This window comes from Leptonychotes weddellii, chromosome 2, assembly GCF_054177405.1.
Source record: "Leptonychotes weddellii isolate Sample4059 chromosome 2, ASM5417740v2, whole genome shotgun sequence".
NCBI lineage: Eukaryota > Metazoa > Chordata > Mammalia > Carnivora > Phocidae > Leptonychotes > Leptonychotes weddellii.
In genome coordinates, this window is record NC_138370.1 from 125,198,316 (window position 1) to 125,223,739 (window position 25,424).

The 25,424-nt window shown below is 39.5% G+C and overlaps 1 protein-coding gene across 2 annotated transcripts in view; it reads left to right on the top strand.

The window, feature by feature from the left end:
• RASSF6 (Ras association domain family member 6) overlaps window positions 1–25,424 on the top strand; it is a 44,872-nt gene that overhangs the window by 18,056 nt on the left and 1,392 nt on the right. For both annotated transcript variants that reach the window (XM_081812290.1, XM_081812291.1), the window contains exons 3-8: window positions 7,321–7,399; window positions 10,439–10,578; window positions 16,682–16,779; window positions 18,061–18,245; window positions 21,007–21,108; window positions 21,448–21,499. In XM_081812290.1, the coding sequence (XP_081668416.1) occupies window positions 7,321–7,399; window positions 10,439–10,578; window positions 16,682–16,779; window positions 18,061–18,245; window positions 21,007–21,108; window positions 21,448–21,499 (656 nt within the window). The remainder of the gene's footprint in view (window positions 1–7,320; window positions 7,400–10,438; window positions 10,579–16,681; window positions 16,780–18,060; window positions 18,246–21,006; window positions 21,109–21,447; window positions 21,500–25,424) is intronic.

The following is a 25,424-nucleotide window of genomic DNA, read 5'->3' on the forward strand; positions in this document are numbered from 1 at the left end:
CCTTCCTTCTTTCTTCCCTGTCCACACACTACTCGGGCTGCCCCTAGGAATTCAGCTGTGTGTGATAACAGAAAACGGGGTTTGATATGGGAGCAGCACATTGCAGCTGCCAACTGGAATAATAGGTTGTGAATTTTTTTTAGGCTTTTTTATAAAAGTCTTTAAAAGCCTAACCCTAGAGGAAAAGGGAAGAGATGAGTATCTTCCCTCATCTGAGGTTGTTGGAAAACACGCTAGTGGGTTAAAATTTCAAATACTGAGATTTACCCATAGAAAGGGATTCTCTTAAAAATCAGATGTCAGATCTAGAGCACACGTCTGTTTTCTTCAGAAGCACTGGCATTTTAACGAAAGATACACTCCCTCGCCTCTCCCTTTTTATCCCCTTTTAGGTCTTATCCACATCTAGTGACATTATTCTGTGTAGCTAAAGCCCCTCTCTTCAATGGTAGAGTTCATCATCAAGAAAACCACTTTGGGCATTTTTCTTTGTTTTGTATCCACCAGCAAGCCATCACTTCAAGTTACTTTGTAATACTACAAAATTATTCCTGAGTCTTTAATCCTTTTGCTCTTACCTGAGTTCTCCGGGTTGAGGACCCAAGAGAAGCTGACCCACTAATGGCTCTGGGCCAGTTTTTGCAGGGCTCACCAGGAAAAGATGAATGCCCAGAAAACACAGAAGTCCAAAATGGCCAAAAGCAGCCGAGGGGCGATTGTGGCGGAGGAGACGCACATCTGGTTATACTACCTTATTGATCAGATTGGTAGTGGAGTTCATGCAACTCCCAGGTCCTTTTTATTATGGGTTGTCAGCAGTGAAGAGGGAGTTGGGTCTTAGGATAGAACTGTTTGGGAGAACAAAGCAAACAAATCACAGGCGCCCTCATCCCGACCCCCAGCAATAATTACCGATACTTTAGCAGAATTACTAGAAATGTTAGAAACCCTTCCTCTTTGAAAAAGGCAGTCCCTTCAAAGGAAGTCAGGAGAGGTAGACAAATTCGGGGTTCCCGGATCATTCAGCGTTTGCATTTTTACTGCCATCAAGATAGACCTCTTCTTCCCAACTTCCGCTGTGTTCAAACAGTGGAGCCCAACCCCTTCATTTGCAATGGAAATGTGAAGAACCTACTTGGCCCCCTGAGGAAGGTGTCTATGCAAAGGTTGAAAGGCAGTCTTCTTTCTTCATGTGAACCAGAAGAGGAGGCCACAGGCAAAAAGACCCAGAGCTGTAGCTGCTGGTAGGAGAGCAGCTGCAGAAGTTTGCCATTTTAGTTCCAGGATTCAAGTTGACAGTAATGAAGGATAAAGTGGGTTAAGAGAATTCTGCTACCGTTTGCAGACATCACGCAGACGTCAGTAATATGAAATGATGTGTTGTCTTGGCAAATGGCTTCGTGATAAGGCTTTACTTATTTTTTTCTGTTGTCCTAGTTCCTGGTTCCACCTTTCCAAAAAACATACAGGAGTTTATATTACGCTTTTATGGAAGCAAAACTATGACAACATTATACATGCTTTGTGCACTTATTATATAAAGTTGGGGAAGTAGACAGAACTACAACCCATAAAATAGATCATCGTCTTGATTCCCAGCACATGGTCCCAGCTGGGTCACCTTTACATGCTTCACTCATTGTTATTTTATTAAAAACATAGTAAATTTTAAATTCAGTTTTTTAACCAAACACGAAATTGTTGATCTCATAGCTCAAATTTAACCTTAGGAACAAAATCCATGTGTGTTTTGGGGGGAGAACCAAATGCATAAGACAGCAAGTTAGCATTTTTATTCTGCCTCAATTTTTCATCTCTTTGAAGATATTTTTTCAGATGTCTCAGGTTCCTGCTCCTAAACATGGCAATATGCACAATAGAATGTTGTTTCTAATGCTGTGGTCACAATGCAGTTCAGTGGCTGCCTGATCTGGACCCTGGACATTTTTCAGCAATTCTCCATGAGGCAGAAGTCACATAAACTCAGGAAGCACAGCTGTGGCCAAATACGCCTTCCTAGGCTAAGCTGGGCTGTATTTTTCTCTGGTTTATTTCGTGTCATGTGGCAGCTTCTTGAAGTTTGTGTTCGGTTACATTGTACAACAGTATTTCTGTTTTACCTTTATTGAGTCCAAATAGTAAGAATCGCTTAGCAAAGAGTGGGACAGGATTTTTGGTTTCCAGGAAAGGGATCGGATATCCACTTAATTACACTGTATATCATTACTACAACAAGAGCAAGAACTCTTATTACAACTAAAATTTGACATCCATTCTATCTATGGATGCAAGGCATAACTCCGTTCCATCCATCATGCTGTCCCATGTCCGTGAATATTACAGTTTTATAAGATCAAATAAAAATGTTTCTTCCGGGGGCGCCTGGGTGGCTCAGTAGGTTAAGCATCTGCCTTCGGCTCAGGTCATGATCCCGGGGTCCTGGGATCAAGCCCTACATTGGGCACCCTGATTGGCGGGAAGCCTGCTTCTCCCTCTCCTACTCCCCCTGCTTGTGTTCCCTCTCTCACTGTGTCTCTCTCTGTCAAATAAATAAAAATCTTAAAAAAAAAATAAAATTGTTTCTTCCGGCCAGCTAAATAGCATGATAAGATTGAGGAACTCATTTCTTGCTAAGTCCATTATTCATGGCAGACGTTCAGTGTGTGGGTAATTCCCATCTGCTGAGTGACTGCAATTCAGACCACAAAGTACAAAGTACACCTAAGCATTTTACAGTTAATTCTGGATCCACTGTTGCTCATAAAACCAAGCTGAGAGCCTTAAAGGAACAGGAGCCCTGAGCCTCTTCTGCATCCTTGCCTTGCATCTGTCATCCCCATGTGAAGTCTCTTGTGGTTAGCACTCTTCACGAGCTGCTGTGAATAATTCTGGGTGTCTATCAGCCTCTGTCAGGACCTGATCTCTGCACTGCCAGTGCACGGTGCCAGCTTCTGTCTTGAGAAGCTTATTCTTCTAGCCCTTCATTTAATTAGAAGTCCGGTTTATATGGAAGTTTGCCATTCCTCAGTTTCCTTAAAACATTATCCGTATCAGGGCGCCTGGGTGGCTCAGTCAGTTAAGCGTCTGCCTTCGGCTCAGGTCATGATCTCAGGGTCCTGGGATGGAGTCCCGAGTTGGGCTCCCTGCTCGGCGGGGAGTCTGCTTCTCCTCTGCTTCTGCCCCTCCCCGCCGCTTGTGCGTGCGCCCGTGTGCATGCTTGCACGCTCTCTCTCTTTTTCTCTCTCAAATAAGTAAATAAATCTTTAAAACACTATCCATATTACATACTGTTTGATGTGTTTTTTTTAAACCTTATTATATATTACGATGCAGTATTTCATGTTCCACAAAACCAAGCTTTCACAAAGTCAATTTCTTATGTATCAAACATACAGTGTATAGGCTGTTTGAACCTTATGTCTATTTCGTGGGCATCCCTGTGGCTTCTAGACTTCACAGATTTGTAAACTGAGAAGATTGGATGTGAAATCCATTTCTTCTCACCCATTTTATGTTTTGTTAGGGCAGCTGAATAGTTGCTTAGCAGTCTGATCGAGGCTGGGTGGGGAACTTTTTGGTGGCTGAGAGGGAAAGATACCCAGATGCTTGTTTCCTTTCTTGAGGGGAGGAAGGTCCATATGTAACATTTAAGCGGATCCAGAAAATCTGTTACAGTCACCATTGACAGGGCACAGTGTAAATTAAATCACTGCCCCCTTTGCCTAGATAATGCTTTTGTGGTTACCTTCCGATGTCTTAAATCATGTAATCCCTTTACTTATTTTAGGGCCCATCTAGACTTCATTCCCTTCTGTACATGTGGGACACTTGAGCACCTTTCCATGGAACACAGCCTTGCCCCTGAGCCTCCACCCCCATACAGTTGCAATAGTCCCACTCATCTCTGCTGCCATCTTGTCCTGAAATCTGTCTCCTGTAAGTTCCCTGGTGGCCTTGATCATCATGTCTTTCTTTGGCCTAGAACTGTCAGTGTTCAGTAGCTGCCCCCTCCCTGCAGGGTAGAATTTTAAGCTTCTTAAAATGGCTCACGAAGTTCCTGTCTGCTTCTTCAGCTCATTGCTCACCACTGCCCATTTGCATGTTCTACTCTTAGAATCCCAACGCTCTGAGCTTTCTTCACAAAAGCTATAGAAGTAGCCCCGTGTCCTTGTGAACATTCTCTTTGCCTGGGAAGCTCTTCACACTCTTCATGTTTAATTCCCCCTCCAAAGTTCACTGTAGGCCACATCTATTCTTGAAGCTCTGACCCATCCTCAGAGTATGACTGAAACCCCCGGACTGGGCTCACATGGTGACTGATGAGTGCCTGAGTGAATGACCATTCACTATTAGAAGACACAGGCAGACACGGATGATCAACTTGACAATCACTCTTCACGTCCCGTGCCTTCAGTGCCAACAAGTCAGATTAACATGTTGCAGGCTAGGTTTTATTAGCAGGGTTATATTAGACCCATTGTTTCATCCGATACACAAAAAAATCATCTTCAAAATTTCCTCTGGTAAGGTATATGCAATTAAAATATAATGCTGTTTTAATATTTGCAATGCATTCACTTTTGCCATAGTTGTTTACATGACTTGTGAGCTTTCTTCCTAATGCCTCACTTTATCCCAACCCTTCATTTTACTGAGCTCTACTACTCTTCCACACTCCAGAATCCTTCAAAGTGCCATTAATATTCAGTCAGAGAGATCCTGCCTGTGGTAAGAAAAATACGGACAACTTCTGTGGTATTCACTACCCTGTGTTATACTTGGAAGGGGTTGGCCGACTTTCTCTGTAAAGGGTCAGATAATAAATATTTTAGGCTTTGTGGGTCATGTGGTTTCTGTCACAACTACTCAACTCTGCAGTTACAGCAGAAATGCAGCCACAGATAATAAGCAAACAAATTAGTGTGGCTACATTATAATAAAACTTCATTGATAAACACAAATAGCCCAGGACCACAGTTTGCTGACTCCCTGGGTCATCTGGAGACTTATTTCTGTGGGGGAAGATTCAGTCAGGTTCTGTTCAGGTACAGAAACATTTTCCAAGTGGCTTGACCTCAGAGAATATCTTCTAAGTATACATGGTCCTGAAAGTAAATACTTTGAAAGGTACTTGTAATGTATCTTATTGTGCAGTTTTATCAGAAACAGAAGCTGAGGGAGTAAGATTATATAAAAATTCATTTGCCTTAATAACAACCCTCACAGCTCAGCATATCAGAAGTTGCATCCCAAGTGAACCAGAAATTTCTATATGCTGCCCTGGTACTCAATAATGAAAGCTATAGGGCACCTGGGTGGCTCAGTTGGTTAAGCGACTGCCTTCGGCTCAGGTCATGATCCTGGAGTCCCGGGATCGAGTCTCACATCAGGCTCCCTGCTCAGCAGGGAGTCTGCTTCTCCCTCCGACCCTCCTCCCTCTCATGCTCTCTGTCTCTCATTCTCTCTCTCGCAAATAAATAAAAAATCTTAAAAAAAAAATAATGAAAGCTATAAAAGCATTCATGCTCCTTACCAGTACAATAATTTTTAGAAAATATCCCACAGTAATGACTCCAGGGCAACAAGTCCCTTGGGTGTGCAATGATATTTAGAAGAGAAATATTCATCAACACTGAAATTCTAAAGTAACTCAGTTGGGAATGGAACCATAGCATGGAAGACTTCTATAGAATGTTTTTATGTGGTGACTGTGTGAAGTATATGGAACCTTGGAAATGTGCACATTAAAATTACAATGCCAGATGGAAAGAGTACATTTACATGATCTCAAGCATAAAAATCAATATACATGAATTCTGTCATTCAGTATTCAATACGTATTTATTGATTAAGAGCCTACTATGAACAAGTGTCTGCTCTAGCACTGGGAAGACAATAATGAATAAAATAGACCAAAATTCCTGCCCTCATGGAGCCAATATTCCTATGGGAGGGAGACAGATATTGAGGATCAAAAGAATTTTAAAAAATAATGTATTTGGAAACTTAATAGGAGATTTTTTCCCCATAAAACTGCTTATATAAAAAAGCCTTTCCCCCTTTATTTGGTATGTTTCATTTTTTAGGAATAAGAATTTCTCTGATCATTTCATTCAACTGGTGTTCATAGAGTTCTTACTATGTGCCAAACACTCTTCCAGGCACATGGAATATAGTGCAAACAAAACATACAAGCACATCTATTCTCATGGAGATATGGTCTGGTGAGAGAGATCGAATATAAGACAAATAAGTAAAATATGCTCAAGGTTAAAGGTGACAAAGGGGCAGAGGTAAGAAAGCAGGTTATGAATGTCTGGAGAATGCAAACTTCTAGATTGAGTGGTCAGGAAGGACTCCTTGAGATGGTGAATTCTGAGTAAAGAGTTAAAGAAAATGTGTAAAAAGTGTGACAGTGGGTTGGGGGTAAGAGGGGAGGTCATTCTGGATAGGGGGATCAGCAAGTGCAAAGGCCCTGAGGTGAGAATGTGCCTGACATATTTAAGGAACATTAAGGAGGCCAGTGGCTAGAGTGTAGTGAGTGAAGGAAAGGATAATCGGAAATGAGATCAAAGGGAAACAGAAGACCAGATCACATCTGGCCTTTTAAGTCATCGGAAGGATGTTGGCTTTTATCCCGAATAATGAAAAGATATTGGAGAGTGCTGAGCCGAAGAGAGAGATGATCAGGTTTGCATTAAAATAATACCTGCTGTTACAACAGACTACAGATACAGGAGGCTTTTAGGAGACAGTCGCAGTAATCCAGGTGAGAGAAGATGGCTCGGACCAGTAGGATAGTTAGGAAGGGTAAGGATCTTAGGCTGTGGAGGCACAGGTGAAGGATAGAGGAGGGGGCAGGAACCAGTATTCCTGCAGCCAGATCCCACCTGCCACGAAGGATAAGTAACTTGGGAGCAGTGACCATTTCTGAACTGTTACCATACCGTGGGTAGGAAACACGATATCAGGCACATACTAGACGCTTAATTTAGGCTGATTAAATGTTGCAAAACCAAAAAGAAATGTGAAACCAGATCTCTATTTTATGGCTGTCTCTTGTCACAGAACAGTCTCCCCACCACTTTGCCCTCAGTCATTTTCCCTTCTTTGGTTATTTATTTATGAATTAACCTCTCCAGTGTTTGTTGATGTCCCAAGAAGACTTCCATTCTCAATAACCTGCAGTAAGTGAAAATGACAGAACAGTAAAGATTCCATTGAACCATTTCTACCTCATACCTGTATGAACTGAATGCACTGTTATTGCCTCTTACTGTTAAAGAGCTCGATTGTAACCAAATGTAACTTTTTTTTTAGGGAACAACTTTATTCTTTATTGAAGACCTATAACATTTTTTATGGGAACCAGAAAAATCTGCATATTTTATATGGACAGGTAAGCCCGTCAAAGAAATACAATACAGTTTGATTCCCAGAAAGGAATTCCTTAAAGGTATAGAGGAATCAGGATGAGTTGGAGTCCATAATCTAGCGGCACAAGTGGTCTGGAAAAACAGGTGACTCTTTGACTTGATCATGATTTTTATTTTTAGACTATATCACAAAATCCCAGTCCTGGAACATGTGACTTTTTAAGCATTTTTGGGGATAGGAAAGCATTTAAAAATAATTACAATGACCTATTTACTTTCTGTTTTTACAACAGTGTATAAATATCTTTTGCACAGCAATTCCACTGGAAATCTATCATAATACTTTCTGACAAATGTACCAGAAAGTATAGAGAAGGTGGTGTCATCCCATGGTGACATCATTTGTAGTAGAATTTGAAGATACTTAAGTCTATACCAATGGGGGATTGCTCAAATATATATGATATGGGCAGTGACATAGTTTGGTTTGGTCGTTAAGATGAATCAGTTAGATTCCAATGGATGTGTACCATGTTATAACAAATTTTAAAATGTGAAAGATACAATTCAGAAAAGTCCTGAAGCTGGAAAGCATTTTTAGGCACGCAAATGGCAGGTTGTTGTACAAACTGCCTTAGATTTTTTTATTTTTCCTCTTCTTCTCCTTCTTTGAATGCTTCATTCTCCACATGTCTCTCCACTCAGTCTCGTATCCTAATGGAGCTCACCTCACATCTTTACAATATCTTCCTGGTCCCAGGGAACTTTAGACTTTTGTACCTCTGATTCCAATCTTCAAATTTGATGGTAGAGCATTGACTTTAGGCCACTGTGATTTGGCTTAAAATTGTCATTGGGACAGAAGGAAACTTACAAACCACTCTGGCCTTTACTAGAGAAGTTAAATGATTTAGTTCAATTGAACATTTCAGTTACCTTCCCAAATGTAATAGCAGAAGGAAATAACTAATCTCTTTACAAAGAAATGGGCATAATTTTAAATTATTTCAATATTGTCCTATATCTTAGATTTCTAATATATGTAATTATAAAGATAATTTAAGAAAATTTAAGAAAAGATCAAAACTTTAAAAAATTACTGTTTATATTTTACTTGAAGTTTCTACAAAATTCATGATGTTAAGGTATTTGTTTCCTTTATGAAAATGTTGGAATTTTGATGTTCTGAACATATAATTTGAGGCATATTCTTTCCAATTCTATGAACAGTGTTCAATTTATAATACAAAAGTCATTTAATTTTTTAAAATTACATGAAGTGAAGTACACAGTGAGACTATCAAATCACTTAATCTTTCCATCTTTACTCACTGGTGAATAAAGTTAGAATTCAGAATTTTCTAAATATCCTTGGTTACAATAACAGACACTGTTCAAAGGGGAAATATGGAGGCTAACATGTAGCTTTCTTAATCTCTGGTTAATTAAGCAAATCTTGATTGTCTGCCATGTGCCAGACACTGTTCTAGAAGCTGTAGATATAGCAATGAAGAAACTGAACAGAATGTCTTGCCTCTATGCTCCTTACATTATAGTAGACAGATAAGAAACAAAATATACAATATATCCAATGGTAGTAAAGATTGTGGACAGTAGCAAAGCAGGGGATCTAAGTGGGGTGGGGGAAGAGGACCACTTGACCAAAGACTCTGAAGGATGCGAAGAAGCCAACTTTGCAGAAGTCTGTGGGACACACATTCTGGACAGAGACAGCAGCTTGAGTAAGGGGCCAAGCCTGGCTACTATAACTGAAGTACAGCAGAGAAGCCAGGGGAGCCGGAACCTTATGAGAATGGAGAATTAGTAGACAGAGTAGCTAGAGACATAACTGTGAAAGGAAAGCCCCAGGGTGTGTGGGTCTTGTAGACCATTGTGAAGACCTTAGCATGTGCTTGGAATGCGATGGAAAGCCACAGGGGAGTTTTGCATAGAACAGTGACATTATCTAAAAGGATTCATTTTAAAAGGATCTCTCTAGCAATGGGGAGTATAGGGAAGGGCAAGAGAACAATGAGAAAGAAAACTCTTGCAATAATCCAGGCAAACAATGACAATGGCCTGGGCCAGAATCATGGTAGTGGATACAGTGAGTGTGGTCACGTTAGGGATATAATTTTTAAGATGGAGCTAATAGGATTTGCTAATGCGTTGGATGTTGAGTACAAAAGAAAGATTAAAGGCGACTTTAAAATTCCTGGCCTGAGCAACTGGAAGGATAAGGGTGCTATTTGCCAAGATGGGAAAGACTTGGAGAGGAAAACATTCATGGGAGAGAGATCGAGTTAATTAGGAAGATATTAAGTTTGATGTCAGGTAGGCAGTTGAACAACTGGAGCTCAGGGGGAAGGTTTGGGCTGGAAATATAAAGTTGGAAGCTATTAGTTGAGAGACAGCTTATAGGGACCCTTGAGATCACCAAGGATACTGGGGTAGATCTAGAAAAGAAGAGGCCTACGGATTTAGACGAGATTAAATAAGTGCACACAATCCATGTTTGCATGGAATTTCCTTCTTTTGTTATAATTCCAACTTAAAAATTAGTCAAATGCTATTGATTTTTTCAAATAAATAATTTCTGTTACACATTTAACACCATTTTTGTACATTTTCCACTCATCCTGCATAATAATTTTGTGAGTTAAAATTTCCTGTTCAGAAATGAGGAAACAGCCACTAAGTCTCCGAAGAGCTGTTCTTCGATTTCTAGTTTAGTATAGTGTTTAGTTCTGTTTTAATTCGAAGATAACAGAGTTAAACTTCCAGTTCATTGAAGAATGTTGGAGTTCAGAAAGCATTTTAGCATACTATGCCCTCTGGTGGGCATGTCATTACCATTATGACTTACTCACTTGGCTGGTTATAGCTGTTTCCAAAAATGAATTATTTTGAGGATAAATTGAAAAGCCAAACAACCCCACTGGGGAATTTATTTTTATCTATTAAAATGTCTTACAGACTTGATTTCTACATTTTCTGTTAAAAGATTTACTTTCTATAAATAATACAAAAACCGTGTTTGAGATGATTGGTTTCTTCCCCAGACAGAAGATGGAGAACCAATTGTTGAAGGAATGTTGGACATTTCCTGGGGAGTAAAACGGCCTATACAACTGAAAATCCAAGATGAGAGGCAAATCGCTTCTTTAACTAAAGTGAAGTCGCCAGATGTCTTTTCCAAAAGGTAAGCTGTCTTTCATGTTTTAACTCCTTAGAAGATCATCCTCATATTTACTTACCTTTATTGTGTGGACTCTTAAAGATGGGAGCTCGAATGCTTATAACACGATCTCATCTGATCCCCAGCCACTCTGTAAAGTAGGTGTTCAGAACCCGGGGCTCTGAGAAGCTGGGTTATTTGTGCAAAATCTCCAAATACCATGTAGCAGACCTCAGGTCTATCTCTCTGCTGTGTTGCTTCTCTCCTGGAAGACTGAATTCCTTTGTTAGAAAAGACAAAACATATTAGGGCACCTGGGTGGCTCAGCTGGTTAAGCATCTGCCTTCAGCTCAGGTCATGATCCCAGGGTCTTGGGATCGAGCCCCACATCGGGTTCCTTGCTCAGCGGGGAGCCTGCTTTTCCCTCTCCCTCTTACCTGCTACTCCACCTGCTTGTGATCTCTCTCTCTGTCAAAGAAATAAATAAAAAATCTTTAAAAAAAAAATATATATATATATAAAGACAAGATTCCATTAGGCCTGGCGTGATCACGGAAAGGGGGGATAAAATTTCTCCTCTCCTTGGAACAGAGGGCTCTTCCTGCTTTCTGGAAAGGAACTTTAATTATGCACCACCTGATTGTCCTGATCCGGTTCAACAGGGCACGACAAAGTTGCCCTTGAAGCTCAGTAACTGCACAAGACCGTCCTCTGTGTGGGTTTATGCAACTGTACCCTGAATACAAAAGTTGGGCTGAATTTTTTCATTCTCCTTTGCAATTTTTAGAAAAATAAACATTCCCAGAAGGAATCGTACATATTTTTTTTATTTTTTATTCCTAATTCCCTACGTTCCCTCCTTTTTAATCCTCAACTTCCCAGCTCGTCTCCCTATTGCGTATATGTGGAGGTACCAAGCCTTCTCCTTACCCATCCTGCCATCTATAACATCTATAACCAGATGGGCTGGAGTTTTAGGAAGAGAGGATGAAGAGAGAGCCAGGACCTTTTCCTCAATCTGATCTTCCACCATAAGCAGGGAGAACCCAAGTATCACCTTGAGGGAAGCCGCACTTTTGCTTTGGAAAAACCACTGACGCCCCACTATGATTTGCACCTGGCCAATTTGCTCAGACATGATGCTCCAGCAGTTCTGAACATTTTGTAATTCACTATACATACCATGCAGCTTCTTACTTTCCTTCCTCCCTGCTTTTCAACATCCATTTTCCCAACTCCCTTCTCTCAGTCTTTTCAGATTCTGGTCAGGGAACAAGGTAACACATTCTGCAGAAAGCATTTTCTGACCATTTCTTCTGTACGAGGTGCACTGACAGTTTTTCCTAGGTCACTTTCAAAATACACCCTTAATTGCATTTTTATGCACCTACCTCCCCCTCTGGCCTGCGAGCTTTTTCAGGGTATGGAGCATGCCTTATTCATCTGTTATCCTGGTGCTCCGCAGTGTGCCTGGCACAAAGAAGAGACTCAAAATAGAGTCTTGAATACAGCCCACAAGCCTGGTAGTGAAATTAACCTCTGCTCTGTTGTGAAAATGGTCTCCATCTACTGCTTCTGACTAGCCATCCAGGCTAATGGTTGCCGATGGGCGAAGGGTCCAGTGTTTGTAGAACAGCAGAAGGGAGACCACAGACTTGGGCAGCCTGATGAAGCCCCGCATCCCTCACCGTCAGAGGCCAGATGACTGATGGGGCTGAAGATTCTAAGTGACTAGGAGCATCCTGTAAAAGGAGAAATTACCCCTGGGCTCTGCTTTGAGATAACCGTGCAAGATATGAATTTGGCAAAATTAGCTATCATCATTCATGTTACCTAACAACTCATTGCAAATTTCTCTGAGCAGCCAGCTGCTTTTGATGCATTTTCATTATTTGAGTCATGAAAACTTAATAAGTATGGAACATTAAGCAAAGATGTCAAGGAGATTCAGTGAGGTACTTGTGTTATCACATGAAGCCTTTTTTTAAATAGCTACCCCAAGGTATTTTTAAATTTTCAAATTAACATTCAAAACACTTGTTCCTAAAAATCCTCAATTTGGGCACAAGTTTCAAGAGACCAGGTGGGCAAAGTAATATTGATGCCTGTCCATACACGGTGGCAAGTTAAAAATTAATATTCTCATGATGTGCCTTCCATCGACACCATCGGCATTTTTCAGTGTTTATCAGAAAGAACATTGCTGTGAACTAAATAGGAACGATCTTTAGTTTAAAGTTGAGAAAGAATTCCCTAGAGAACTTAGCTTGCCCTTTACCACAGTAGTGAAACTTACTAGAACATTCGAAGTGAAGGGTATCAGATCCTTCTGGAGGTAAGAGTGATCAGAAAGAGATGCTATCCCTCTCACACTCAAGAGCAAGATTAGATTCAGTTGTGGTCAGTCAGCCAAGACTCTTTCATGGGAACCAGCTCAACACTCAGCTGGAAGGGGCAGCATGATTTGGAATGGCTATTCCTTGGCCTCTGGTTCCCTAGCAGGGCACATGGCCACCTGACGTCCTATTCTTTGTTTCAGTCCAATCCTAGACACAGTCACTCTGGCTGCCCCCCATAAGGGGGCATTCGCTTAAATTCTGAGCATTGAAGGAAATCATATGAAGAAAGGGACGATTCCCTCACTCTCACTTCTCAAGTCCCCTTTCTTGTCCTGGGTGCCTGTGTGCAGAACTTCTCCCTCTGCTCCCACAGGGTCCCAGATGTGGGATCTGCAGTGGGTGGACATGGAGTAAAAGACGGGGAAGTTGTGTACTCAGTGGCAGGAAAGGCTGCAGTCTGGTCTTTCGGTTCAGCCATTGAGAGCGTCATCAGTTTGTCATGCTAATTTGTTTTATCTTCGAAATGAGTCACCCTGAGTCAGCTTAAAGGGAGTGGTAGAAGCTTAAATATAAATCAGTTTGTTTGAACTGTGACCACTTGTGATCCTTTATGGAAACAATCCTGTGGGCAGTACTTTGATCTTTCCTATCTGGTCCAAGTATTTTGTTTCGAAAATCTTTCAAAATTTTTTTTTCAAAAAACTCTCCCAGCCTTACTGAGCTTACGTTTGCTTGCACCAGGTTTCAGTTCTGTTTTTGTTTTTGTTTTTTTTTTAATCTTTGTGAAATCAGCTTTGGCACATTTTGTACAAATCATGACAGAATGACATAAAGAACAGAAGCCTGGGGCACCTGGGTGGCTCAGTCGTTAAGCATCTGCCTTCGGCTCAGGTCATGATCCCAGGGTCCTGGGATCAAGCCCCGCATCGGTCTCCCTGTGCAGCGGGAAGCCTGCTGCTCCCTCTCCCGCTCCCCCTGCTTGTGTTCCCTCTCTCACTGTGTCTCTCTCTGTCAAAGAAATGAATAAAAATCTTTAAAAAAAAAAAAAGAAAGAAAGAAAGAACAGAAGCCGGACAGGCATACATTTGAATAACCTTAATAGTGTGTGTATGTGTGTGTGTGTGTGTGTTTTACAACACAGGAAGAAAAATGACCACATTCCCTTTGTTTATCAAATTACTACCTCCTTTTTATTTTGCAACTCATCAGAAAACTTCCCCACAGTTCAAATTTACCACAGTACACATCCTGAAGCATGGTCAGAGCAGTGCTAACAGTCCCGTGCTTGGGCAAGTTACACTATGTGATATTGCATAAAGTTCCATCCAGTTTTCTTTGAACAACTCTGGTTAACTGCCCTCAAGTGTAGTCATGTGCAATGACTGTATGTGGATGTCTCTTCGAATTACACAATCCAGAGCTCAATACTGGTGCTTTCAGAAGTGGGGCGCCTGGGTGGTTCAGTCAGTTAAGCATCTGCCTTCTGTTCAGGTCATTATCCCAGGGTCCTGGGAACAAGTTGAGTCGAATCTCAAGTCTTGCATTGGGCTCGCTGCTCAGCATGGAGCCTGCTTCTCCCCCTCCCTCTGCCTCCTCCCCCCGCTCATGCTCTGTTTCTCTCTCTCTCTCTGTCAAATAAATAAATAAAATATTTAAAACAAACAAAAACCCTGGTGCTTTCTACTAAGATGGGTAGGGAGGAAAAAGGGCCAAACACTCATGTACTGAGCCATGTTTGTCCCCCTGTATTTGTGTGACACCACTAAACTGTAAGAAAGTGAGGACAAGTGTCAAGTCCACCAACATTACCAAGGATTTTTGGAATACCACTGGTGTGGCGCTCTTGGGCATTCTCATCTTCCCCCATATGAAATAGCTTCAGGTTGCCTTCCCATTTTAGTTTCCGCTTTTCATTGGTATTGCGCCTTCCCCATTGCTAACACTCTTTCTATGATAATAACATCTGCCTCCTTGTGATAATTAATCTCTTATAGATTGGGGAAGATGGGTAATTTTATCTAGCTTAAGAATAACTTGATTCTGGGGCACCTGGATGGCTCAGTCGTTAAGCCTCTGCCTTCAGCTCAGGTCATGATCCCGGGGTCCTGGGTTCGAGCCCTGCATCGGGCTCCCTGCTCCGCAGGAAGCCTGCTTCTCCCTCTCCCACTCCCCCTGCTTGTGTTCCTGCTCTCGCTGTCTCTCTCTCTGTCAAATAAATAAGTAAAATCTTAAAAAAAAAAAAAAAGAATAACTTGATTCTGAGTCAGGACCTGAATAGGTCTCCTTTGAGATCGTTATTACCCATAGTTCTTGGACTTTTCTGACATTTAACTGGCTATCTTCTGGATAGTAGAGCTTATGGAAAAATTAACTAACAAATACATTAGGGTTACCTTATTTACATCATAAGACTAGTATGAGGCTCAAATAATATAAAAGTTATAAAAAGACGGGCGCCTGGGTGGCTCAGTTGGTTAAGCGACTGCCTTTGGCTCAGGTCATGATCCTGGAGTCCCGGGATCGAGTCCCGCATCGGGCTCCCTGCTCGGCGGGGAGTCTCTGACCCTCCCCTCTCTCATGTACTCTCTCTCTCTCTCATTCTCACTCTCTCAAATAAATAAATAAAATCTTAAAAAAAAAAGTTATAAAAAGACATCAAAAGGATTCAAAGATCAAGGGAGAAAATCATGTTTGTCATGTTCACCATCACTAGTGTGAAGAAGACTTTTTCGGTGCCACCAGTGACATTTGGATAGAATTGGTGCTACAAATACAAATGCCACAATTGGAAAGAGTATGTGCCCCCACTTATGGGTTTTGGTCATAAGGAAAACAGACATTATGGAAGAGATTTTTAGTAAGAATAAGACCAGTCCCAGCAGTAATAGTATCCATTAACCTAGAGAGACCCTGGAATATCTTAGATCCCTAATGGTTCCTGGCCTACCATGAAATGGATACAGGTGATGATGATGAGGATGATAATGAAGATGAGGAGGATTTTGATAACTTTTAACACATACTGCATGCTTACTATGCATACCGGGCACTGTTTGAAGAATTTTACACATTATCTCATTTAATCTTCTCAGCAGACCTATCCTACCTCCTACTAGTATCATCCCCATTTTATATGTAAGGACACAAAGGCACAGAGAAGATAAGTAACTTGACTAAGATCTAAAGGTGACTCTTGGCCCTGCTGGTAAAAATAAGTAGTTGCCCAGCTTTATGTATTCTAATCACTAGAATGCATTGAATATTGTTAGTATCCTATATATAAATCATAATGTTTTAGAAAAGAAGTTTCTCATACACTTTCCTCCTTTGTAAATTGCATTCATAGTAGTGAAGAGCTTTAAAAGTGGGCACCACATCTTACTGAGAGCCACTCTACCTAAAAAGGCTCTGAATACACTAGGAACTCAAAGCATGTAGGCAGAAAGAACACTTTTATATCTAAACTCTCCCAAGAACATTGTGAGATATCTGTGGAACAATGGATTATGTTGATTTCTACTAATTCCATTTGAATACACATTTTATAGAATCTATACAACCTTGCCTTTCAGGGTATAACTGAATTATTATATCAGATTTGCTTAAAATCAGTATGGAAAAACACATGCTGACCATTCTGGTATAAATATAATTTTAATAATATCATAAAATTGTCATAATTTAGGATATGCCTACCTATGCAGGCCTTCAGTACTATATTAATACTATAAGTCTGAAAACCATCATGAATAGAATTGATGTCATTTACAAGATTTATTACTTTTCAGGGGAATGACACGCTGGGGAGAGTTTGATGATCTTTACCGTATTAGTGATCTGGACAGGACCCAGATTCCAGCATCTGAAGCAACAAATTCCCAAGAAGGTAAGTATCAAATTCTTCCTAATGGAGAGACTTCTTTTTTAATGTAAATCATGAATCCTAAATGTTTCTCTGAGATTTAACATTTTACACACCACCATTTAATAAAAAAAAAAAATCTCTTAGGATCATACTAATTTAAGTCACTACAGTGCTCATATGATGTTTAAGAACCTTCCTTTACTATATAAAAATACCATTTTTAAAATTACATCAAATCACTTAGATTTACTAGATTAGGGAAAGCCAATGGTTTGAGTAAATTTGTATACATAAAATTCTTTAATATTTTCCCCAAGGATTAGGATCATTTATTATACTCAGTAGCTTTTTATGTTGGACCAATCCCCTCAGATTGGATTCTGCATCTTTTTAGAAGTTGAATGTTTTAGTTAATAGATAGTCACATAACACCACTTCCCAGAAAGAGGCAGATATACTGGAATCACTATATTTGATAGAGTCATTTCAAGCATTTATTTTAAAAAGAGAAATCAACGTGAACATCAGGTAAGTTCATATCGAACTTGACAAAGCGATGGTAAATGGCAGCTCCTATGACATGTGACCTCAGGAGCCATAATGATGATGTGATAGTAGTAATATTAGGAGTTGTCACTTACTGAGACTCTGCTGCGTGTCAGGCCTGATATTATGTATCCTACATAGATTTGGTTTTCATATAATATATGGAGATCCAAGGAGGAAGGAGCTGATGACTGAGGCTGGGGGCAGGGTTCACATTTCTGGGCTGGTCCTATTCAGACGGAAAAGGGTATCCTGCCGACATTATCTTCATGAATCAACTAACAGCTTCCAATGTTTATTTATTTTTTCCAAGCCTTTCTCAATGCAGTCCTTTCTGCCGTCTCCATAACAACCCACATTCAATAACAAACATGATGCTCCTTCCAAGATTCCCTTATCTTTGTCTGATGGCTGTTGGCATCTTTTATATACAGGTCCTTCCTGTTAGCCCTTTGAAAACACCCATCTAAACCCAGGGGAATCCCAATTTCTTGGCATCAAAGCTACCATAAAAATCTATCGGTATCTAAGCACCAGTGCTAGAGAAAGATGAAATATCTCATGCCTATTGGGTGATATGCTAATTACAATAGGAAATTTTTTAAAATCCCAAGGTAAAATGGAACAGTTTCCTACTGTTTGAAAACATTATAGTTCACTGCTTAGCTACATATTTTCTTTTTAAATACATATACAAATCCACCCAAAGAGGTAGGTGGCTAAATGATATGGCCTTATAACCTTTATTCTTCCCAGGTTATTTATCTTATCATAGTAGCACTCTGAAACCTTATGCAAAAGAAGAGCCAGAATCCCCACTGCTCTATCGCACCATGAGCGAAGCAACCCTGGTGAGAAAAAGGATGAAGCCTCCAATGGTGGACAGAAAAAAGTTACAGAAGCACAGGGCCTCTATTAACGGGCACTTCTATAACCATGAAGTGAGTTATAATTCCATTCATGTCCTTTAAAATAATGTCTGTTTTTCTAACAAGACCACTCAATTCGACTTACAATTAAAAATAGCCATTGTAAACTAGTGGTCGTGTATCTGGTATTTATTGGGTACTCTCTCTGTGTTAGGTATTAAACTGTTTTAAATTGGATTTTGATGAATTATCTCATTAATCACTAAAACAATCCCATGAAATAGGTACCATTATTTTCCCTCCCTTAGATGCGTCCATTGAGGGTCACAGAGGGTAAGTAATTTGTCTTAGGGCACACTCCTTTTAAGTAGCAGCTCTGAACTTGAATCCAGCTGTGTCTGAGTCCAGACCCCAAGCGTTAACCAACGTGATGGGTGAACCCTATCTCAGGGGCGGCTCTGCGCCAAGCACTGGGAATAGCAAGATGACTCAGTCCATGCCTTTGCCATCATGGAACTCAGGTCTCGGGCAAGGAAACCCATACATCAATCAATGGCATTTGAATAATGCAAGTGCAACAGGAGAGATTGGTTCAAAGTACATTTGAACACTAACATTTAAATAAAGAAAGAAAACCAGCCGCAGACCTGTTATTCCAATAAATCAAATTTCTCATTTCACCACGTTCCATTCCAGGCCTTGTACATATATACATATTTTTTTATGCAAGCATAGTTGTACTTTAGATATAATTTGTATTCTGATTCTTCACTTAATGTGTTAAATTTATGTGTTCCTTTCCACTGTTTTTGTAAGACACTTCACTTTGCTGAAGGTAGGAAATACATGATTTTTTTCCCCTAGAACTCAAAATTTTCATGTCATGTACTTCAGCAATTATTCATCCATTCATTTAATAAATACTTAAAAAGCACTTACTCTGTGCCGGGTATCATTCTAAGCCCTTTAATACAAAATGTTAACTCATTCATCTGAAGCTTTTCTCCTGGAGGGCTTTCTGCCTTATTCCTTCTTCTACCCTTGGGAACATAGCCATAGCGTGCCTTTGGAGGCTGGTGGGGAGAAACCTCCCTTGGGAATTCTTTGATCAAATTAGGCACTTTTCTGGCTCCAGAATTTCCTCTTAGCCATAGAGTAATATTGACAGTCCCCCAGAGATGTGCAACTACCAATTGCCCTGGTTTCTATGCCTCATAATTATGCTGTGTCATCATCTTGTGGGGGTGATTTGTGTTAAAGAAGGCTGTGAAAACACCCTGTTCCAAATGAGCAGCTTCCAGATGGGACCCCCCCCCCCCCCCCGCTGTGCTAAGAATGACATTGGCCCTAAGTTGGCAGCACTGTAGAGTGGCTAAGTGCTTGGGTGCTGCGGCTTGACAACCTGATTTCCAGTTCTTGCTGAGCAAAGTTAAAAAATACGTCCATCTCTTAGCTGTCATTCCTTCATCCTTCCTACTTTGCAAGGTTGATGGGACTAAATGGAATGAGGTGAGCTAAGCACTCAGCACAGTGTGTGGCACAAAGGAAGAACTCAATTTACATTAGCTTTATTGTTGTTGGTTAAAAGAGATCGAGCTGGAACTACACATATGTCCTACAGATGCCACAAAACAAAGCCCCAAGCCCCAAAGCACTGTATCAATGGATCTGCCGTGAGAGGCATCTAGGAGTTTAAGTTGATGTCATTGTAAGATGTGTTTTAATGTCACAAAACCCCATGAGAACACCAAGATTGTCAGGACATGAATAATACCCATATTAGAGGCTTAGATTATGGTATTTGTACATAAGTTACGACTACTGACTTGACCTGTGGTATATTTCTATCCTTGCAATAAGAATAAATGATTTTCTTCTATTGTGTGTTTTGGCCAACAAAACTAATCTAACCCTCTGAAAAACATGATTCCAAATTCATTGTATGTTGGCACTTTGGAAGGGCTCTTGGAGATCATCTAGTCCCACGCTCTTATTTTATAAATGAAATCCTAAAGAGGACTGTTTAGGCCTTAATGTTAAGGGGTTGACAGAGTTGGAGTTAGAAGACACTGTGATCTAGGTCCTATCCTAATCTAGCGCTGTTGCCAAACTCCATAAATATTCTTCATATAAACAAAATGAAATCACATATACCCTCCCCTCAGTGCCAGATGAACATATGGGTCTCCAGGGCACCACAGAACTCATCAGCACTGGTCATATGTGTCATAGAGTGACTCATCAATGCCTCACAATGTGCACAAACATTGAATTTTCTCAAACTTAGCAAGAGTTTATTCAGATATCCTCTATATATCTACTTCGAAAAATTATTTCTATATCTATATTTCAATTCATACAGATGCTCCATGTCTGCTGAACCCACCTCATTTTAGAGTCTTGGAACACTATTCATATTACTTTTTATTTGTGTTTAGTCATAGTTAATTTATTTTAAAATCTTGAACCACAGGAAGAATGGTCCCTGTTCGGCGGGAAGCCTGCTTCTCCCTCTCCCACTCCCTCTGCTTGTGTTCCCTCTCTCGCTGTGTCTCTCTCTGTCAAATAAATAAATAAAATCTTAAAAAAAAAAAAAAAAGAAAATGTTTCGAACATCCTCAAGTGATGTTTTACCTAACTTACTCTAGAAATGATGTAAAGCTGCTTAAAAGAATACATAATATCCCAACAACAACAAAGAAAGCAAGCACAAGAGAACAAAATTTTCAAACTGGTGATTTGGGATTTTTTTCTTTGCGCATAAGAAGGCCAGGTTCAACATATTGACTCTTGTTAGTTTGATGTAATTTTAAGAACTTTGTTTTCTTCCCAGACATCGATTTTTACTCCAGCCTTTGGATCAGAAACTAAGGTCAGAATAAACAGTAATATGAGGACTGAAGACGTAATAGAGCAACTTCTCCAAAAATTTAAGGTGATCTTTATTATGAAACTGAGCTACAACTCTCTTGAATATAATTTAACTGTAGATACACAAATGCACTCTTCTGAAAAAGACCTATGAACATGTAAATCTAAATTAAGTTGTTCAGTTCTGAAGAATCCTCTTATGTATCACATCTTTTCATAATTGAGCCTTGAGAAATTACATTATTCCTAGGGAGTAGAGAAGTTTTCATGTCTAAAAGTGCAAAATGAAAGTGAGGAAACAGGTAGGTAATCTGGGTCTGGTTAGCTTAGAAAACATCTGACAATGACCAATCCATCAAATATGAAAGAATTCATGTTCTTTTATTTTTTTTTCCATTGACAGATTGAAAATAGTGCCCAAGATTTTGCACTTTACATTATTTTTGCAACAGGAGGTAAGCTTGATCACTCTTTTAATAGGATTCCGGGATGGTGTAGTTTTCTGCCCGTAGGGAAGGCAGAAGAGCAGTTAAACCTCATTCTGTGGAAGAAAGGGAAGGAAAGGAGAAAGAAGGAAAAGGGGAGGGTGTTTTAGAAGGTTATTTATATTTCACAATTTCAGAGGAAGATGACTCAAGAATAAGGTACCCTAGAAGAGCTTATAATACAAAAGAGTTTGCTTGTTGGCCAGACATTTAATTACCTGAATGTCAGTCAGAGCCCCGGGGTGGGGCAGGGGGGTTGTCTGTGAAAGTTCCCAAGAATTGTTATGCATTGAAGTCCTTGATTCCTATACCTCTTTTTGGCTTTCCCTTCTCATTCTACCTCTCACTGGAGTCATCAGTGCATAGCATTTCTCTTGTTATTACCGCTTTCTTAGCACAGTAACTGCCACACTGTTAGGAGTGTTCTCTCTCCCTCAGTAGAGGAAAATATGCACAACTCGGGGGTCGGGAGCAAAAGGTTAGCAGCAAGACATTGGGAAGAGGCTACATGTGGGGTGCTGAGAGCAGGGATGAAAGAGAGATTAGAGGAAAACTAAGGCAATACTGAATGAAATTTTTGAAAACCCTAAAATTGTTAAATTGTAGAAATATCTCCAGTTATAGTTTGTCAGAATGTTTGAGTTGGAAATTGAGCAGAATAAAATAATTTTTGAAGCCAGGACAACTGTAAGAAAATGAAAGTTGGGTCTTTAAAAATATACAAGAGTAAAGCCCTTATAAATCGAAAGCTTAAAGTATAAGAAATATAATATAGATTTTAAAAATCCTAAGGGTGTGTGTACATATATATTCATATTCTCCTTGTTTAGGAAAAAACTAAAAGGTATAAAATAAAAAGCAGAAATAGACTGTATAAAAATGTAAAAGACACAGAGTAGATTATGAAAACTATCAGATAAAAGATAAATACCTATAATATCAGAGTTCTTGCAAAATTATAACAAAAAGACAATTCAATGAAAATAGAACCCACAATGCTAATATTATCTCACATTTAGCAGATTGGCAATATGTTTCAGAAGGATTCTACCTATGTCTGTGTGGTGAAGGGTAAAAGGGTATTTTCATGCAACTCTCGTGAAAATATGACTGTCTTTACTTTTTTGGAACTCATTCTAACATTATTAACATTTACAGGATACATATCCTTTAACCTGGCAATCCCACTGGTGGGAATCTACTCCACAAAAATAAAAGGACTAATACCTATAGATTTATGTGCAAGGCTATTTATAATGACAAAAAATTAAAGACAAAGTCACCTGTCATAGGAGAATGATTAAATAAGTTGTTGTTAGGCAGCCATTAAATGCAGTGTGTTAGATGTATACCAGTTAAATGGAGGGAATTCCATAATATTGATTATAAAAAACTCAACATGCCTACAAATGTCTGTAATATGATCCCGTTTTTTTGAAAGAATTACAAATCCCGTTTCAACATGTGGTATATAAGATCATATGATCAGGGAGAAAGGTATGAAATAATAAATATCAAATCATGAACATCGATTACCCAGCTAGGGGGTTAGGGTGATATAGAGTACAGAAAAAGGAGGAACACAGAAGCAAAAAAAAAAAAAAAAAAGTAAACCATTTTTAAAAACATGGCTACAATAAAAATAGCAAGTTTCACACGACCACCTTTATGTATTGTGTGTTTGTGTGTGCGCATAAAGACGTATACGAAGGGATGGCCACACGAAGGGTAAGGCTGATGGTCTCAAAGTTCTGGGATTCCAGGTGCTTTTTACTTTCTGTCTTACACTTGTCTCCGTAGTTTCAACTTATAATAGCATGTGTGGTTTTTTTAAAACTTTATTGAGGGATAATTGGGAATAATTGACAAATATAATTGTATATACTTAAAGTATATAATGTGATTATTTGATATACTTTTACATTATGGGATGATTACCAAGATCGAGATAATTAACACATCCGTCACATCACATAAAGCTTTGTGTGTGTGTGTGAGAGAGAGAGAAAGAGAATACTTCAGATCTACTCTCAGCAACTTTTGAACATACAATACCATATTATTAACTCTAGTCACCAAGCTGGACATTAGATCCTCAGAACTTATTCTTCTAATAACTGAAAATTTGTACCTCTCTCACTCTCTTTTCCCTCCCTGACAGAAGGAGTTATTTTTATCATCAGAAAAAAATGTCTATTTTTCACTGCAAAAATGTAGTTCTTTAAAATTTTATCTGTAAAAATCATGTTTTATTTATTTTTTCTTTTTTTTTTTGGTGTCAAAAATTCTCGTACATAAACTCCAGAACAGAAGATAATCGTAACTAGCACCTGTTAGGGATCAGGAACAGAGAAAAGAATGGAACCTCTAGCACCTGTTAGGTATTAATCTGGAAAATAAAGACAGGTGTGTACACCTTGTATCCACTAAGCCCATGATCTATAACAGTGTTTTTCAAATTCTAGGGCATTTCAGAATTACCTGAGAAGTTCATTAAAAATACAGATCCCCAAGCCATCCAGATCCAAGAATCCCAGTCTGGGAATATGTATTTCTAATAATTATCCCGGAAGCAAATTCGTGAAGCAAGAAACCTTGCTCTGTAATATTAAGAATGCAACAAACCGAGGATGCAAAACCAAGTTAATATAAGATGTAGAGGTCGGAAGAGGATTCTAGTGCGTGAATAAGATGAGCTAAATTATCGGGCTTCTCCCTCGCTTCAGAAATGTAGAGGAATTAAAGCAATGAACTCTGACTCTGTGGAAACAAGAATGGATAATATTAACTTTAATTTTGCTCTAGATCCTCTGCAATCCCACCCAGGGGATGAGAACAGTTCTGATTCTTAAAACTATTAAGAGCCCAAGGTAATTGATTTCATAAATGACAATAGAAAGGACTAACTTGTCTACCCTTTTCCCCTTTCAGTCTATTTCAACATAGCAGACAGACTGTTCTTTAACAATGTAAGACAGACCATATCACATCACTTCTCAAATCCTCCAGTGGTCTGTCTTCCACTGTTTTATGCTTCCAGAGTTTTATGCTGGTCCCACTACATGTTCTCTTCAACTTTGAATAACCCTTCCCTCATCTTCATGTTAGCCACCCTGGTCCCTTGCTGCTCTTTGATAGCATTAGGCATGCACTGACCTGTAGGGTGACTGACTTATTTACTTACTCTGTTTGGGACACACTTCCCCCAAATAGCTCCATGATTCCATACCTCATCTCCTTCAGTCTTTATTTAAATATTATGTCTTCAGTGAGGCCTTTCTCAGCCACCCTATCCATAATTGCATACGTGTCCCCTGTACATACCTGTTTACACATACACATTCTTCTACCCGTTTCCTTGCTTTATTTTTCTTCTGAATACTTATCACTAATACATGATGTGTTTTATTGGTTTATCTTTCCTTAGCCTCTGTGTCCTCCACTAGAATGTAAGGTCCATGAGGGAAGTGATTTTATTCTGCTTTCTTTTATAAGGTGCCCAGCACAGAAAACAATGCCTGAAACATAGTCGGAACTCAAAAAATATTTGAGGAAGGAGAAAAGGAGATGAATGTAAGGGCACTGTGTTCTGTTCATGTTTCATTCTGATAAAAATGAAATTGCGGATGTGAAACTATTTTGACAGAAAGCTGGAAGTGCTTCGGTGGGTGGGAGTATTTATAACTTTTGGAAATTTGAAGTTCTGGAAATATGCCAGATTGGAAGTTACTTTCTTTCTCATCTCATTATTATGGCTGAATGGGTGAAGCTGTCAGATGAATGAAATAATAAAAATACCCATGATGTGAAAAACATTATGAATATATTTTCTTCTTAGATTTTATTTATTTATTTGACACAGAGAGAGAGAGAGCATGCACACAAGCAGGGGTAG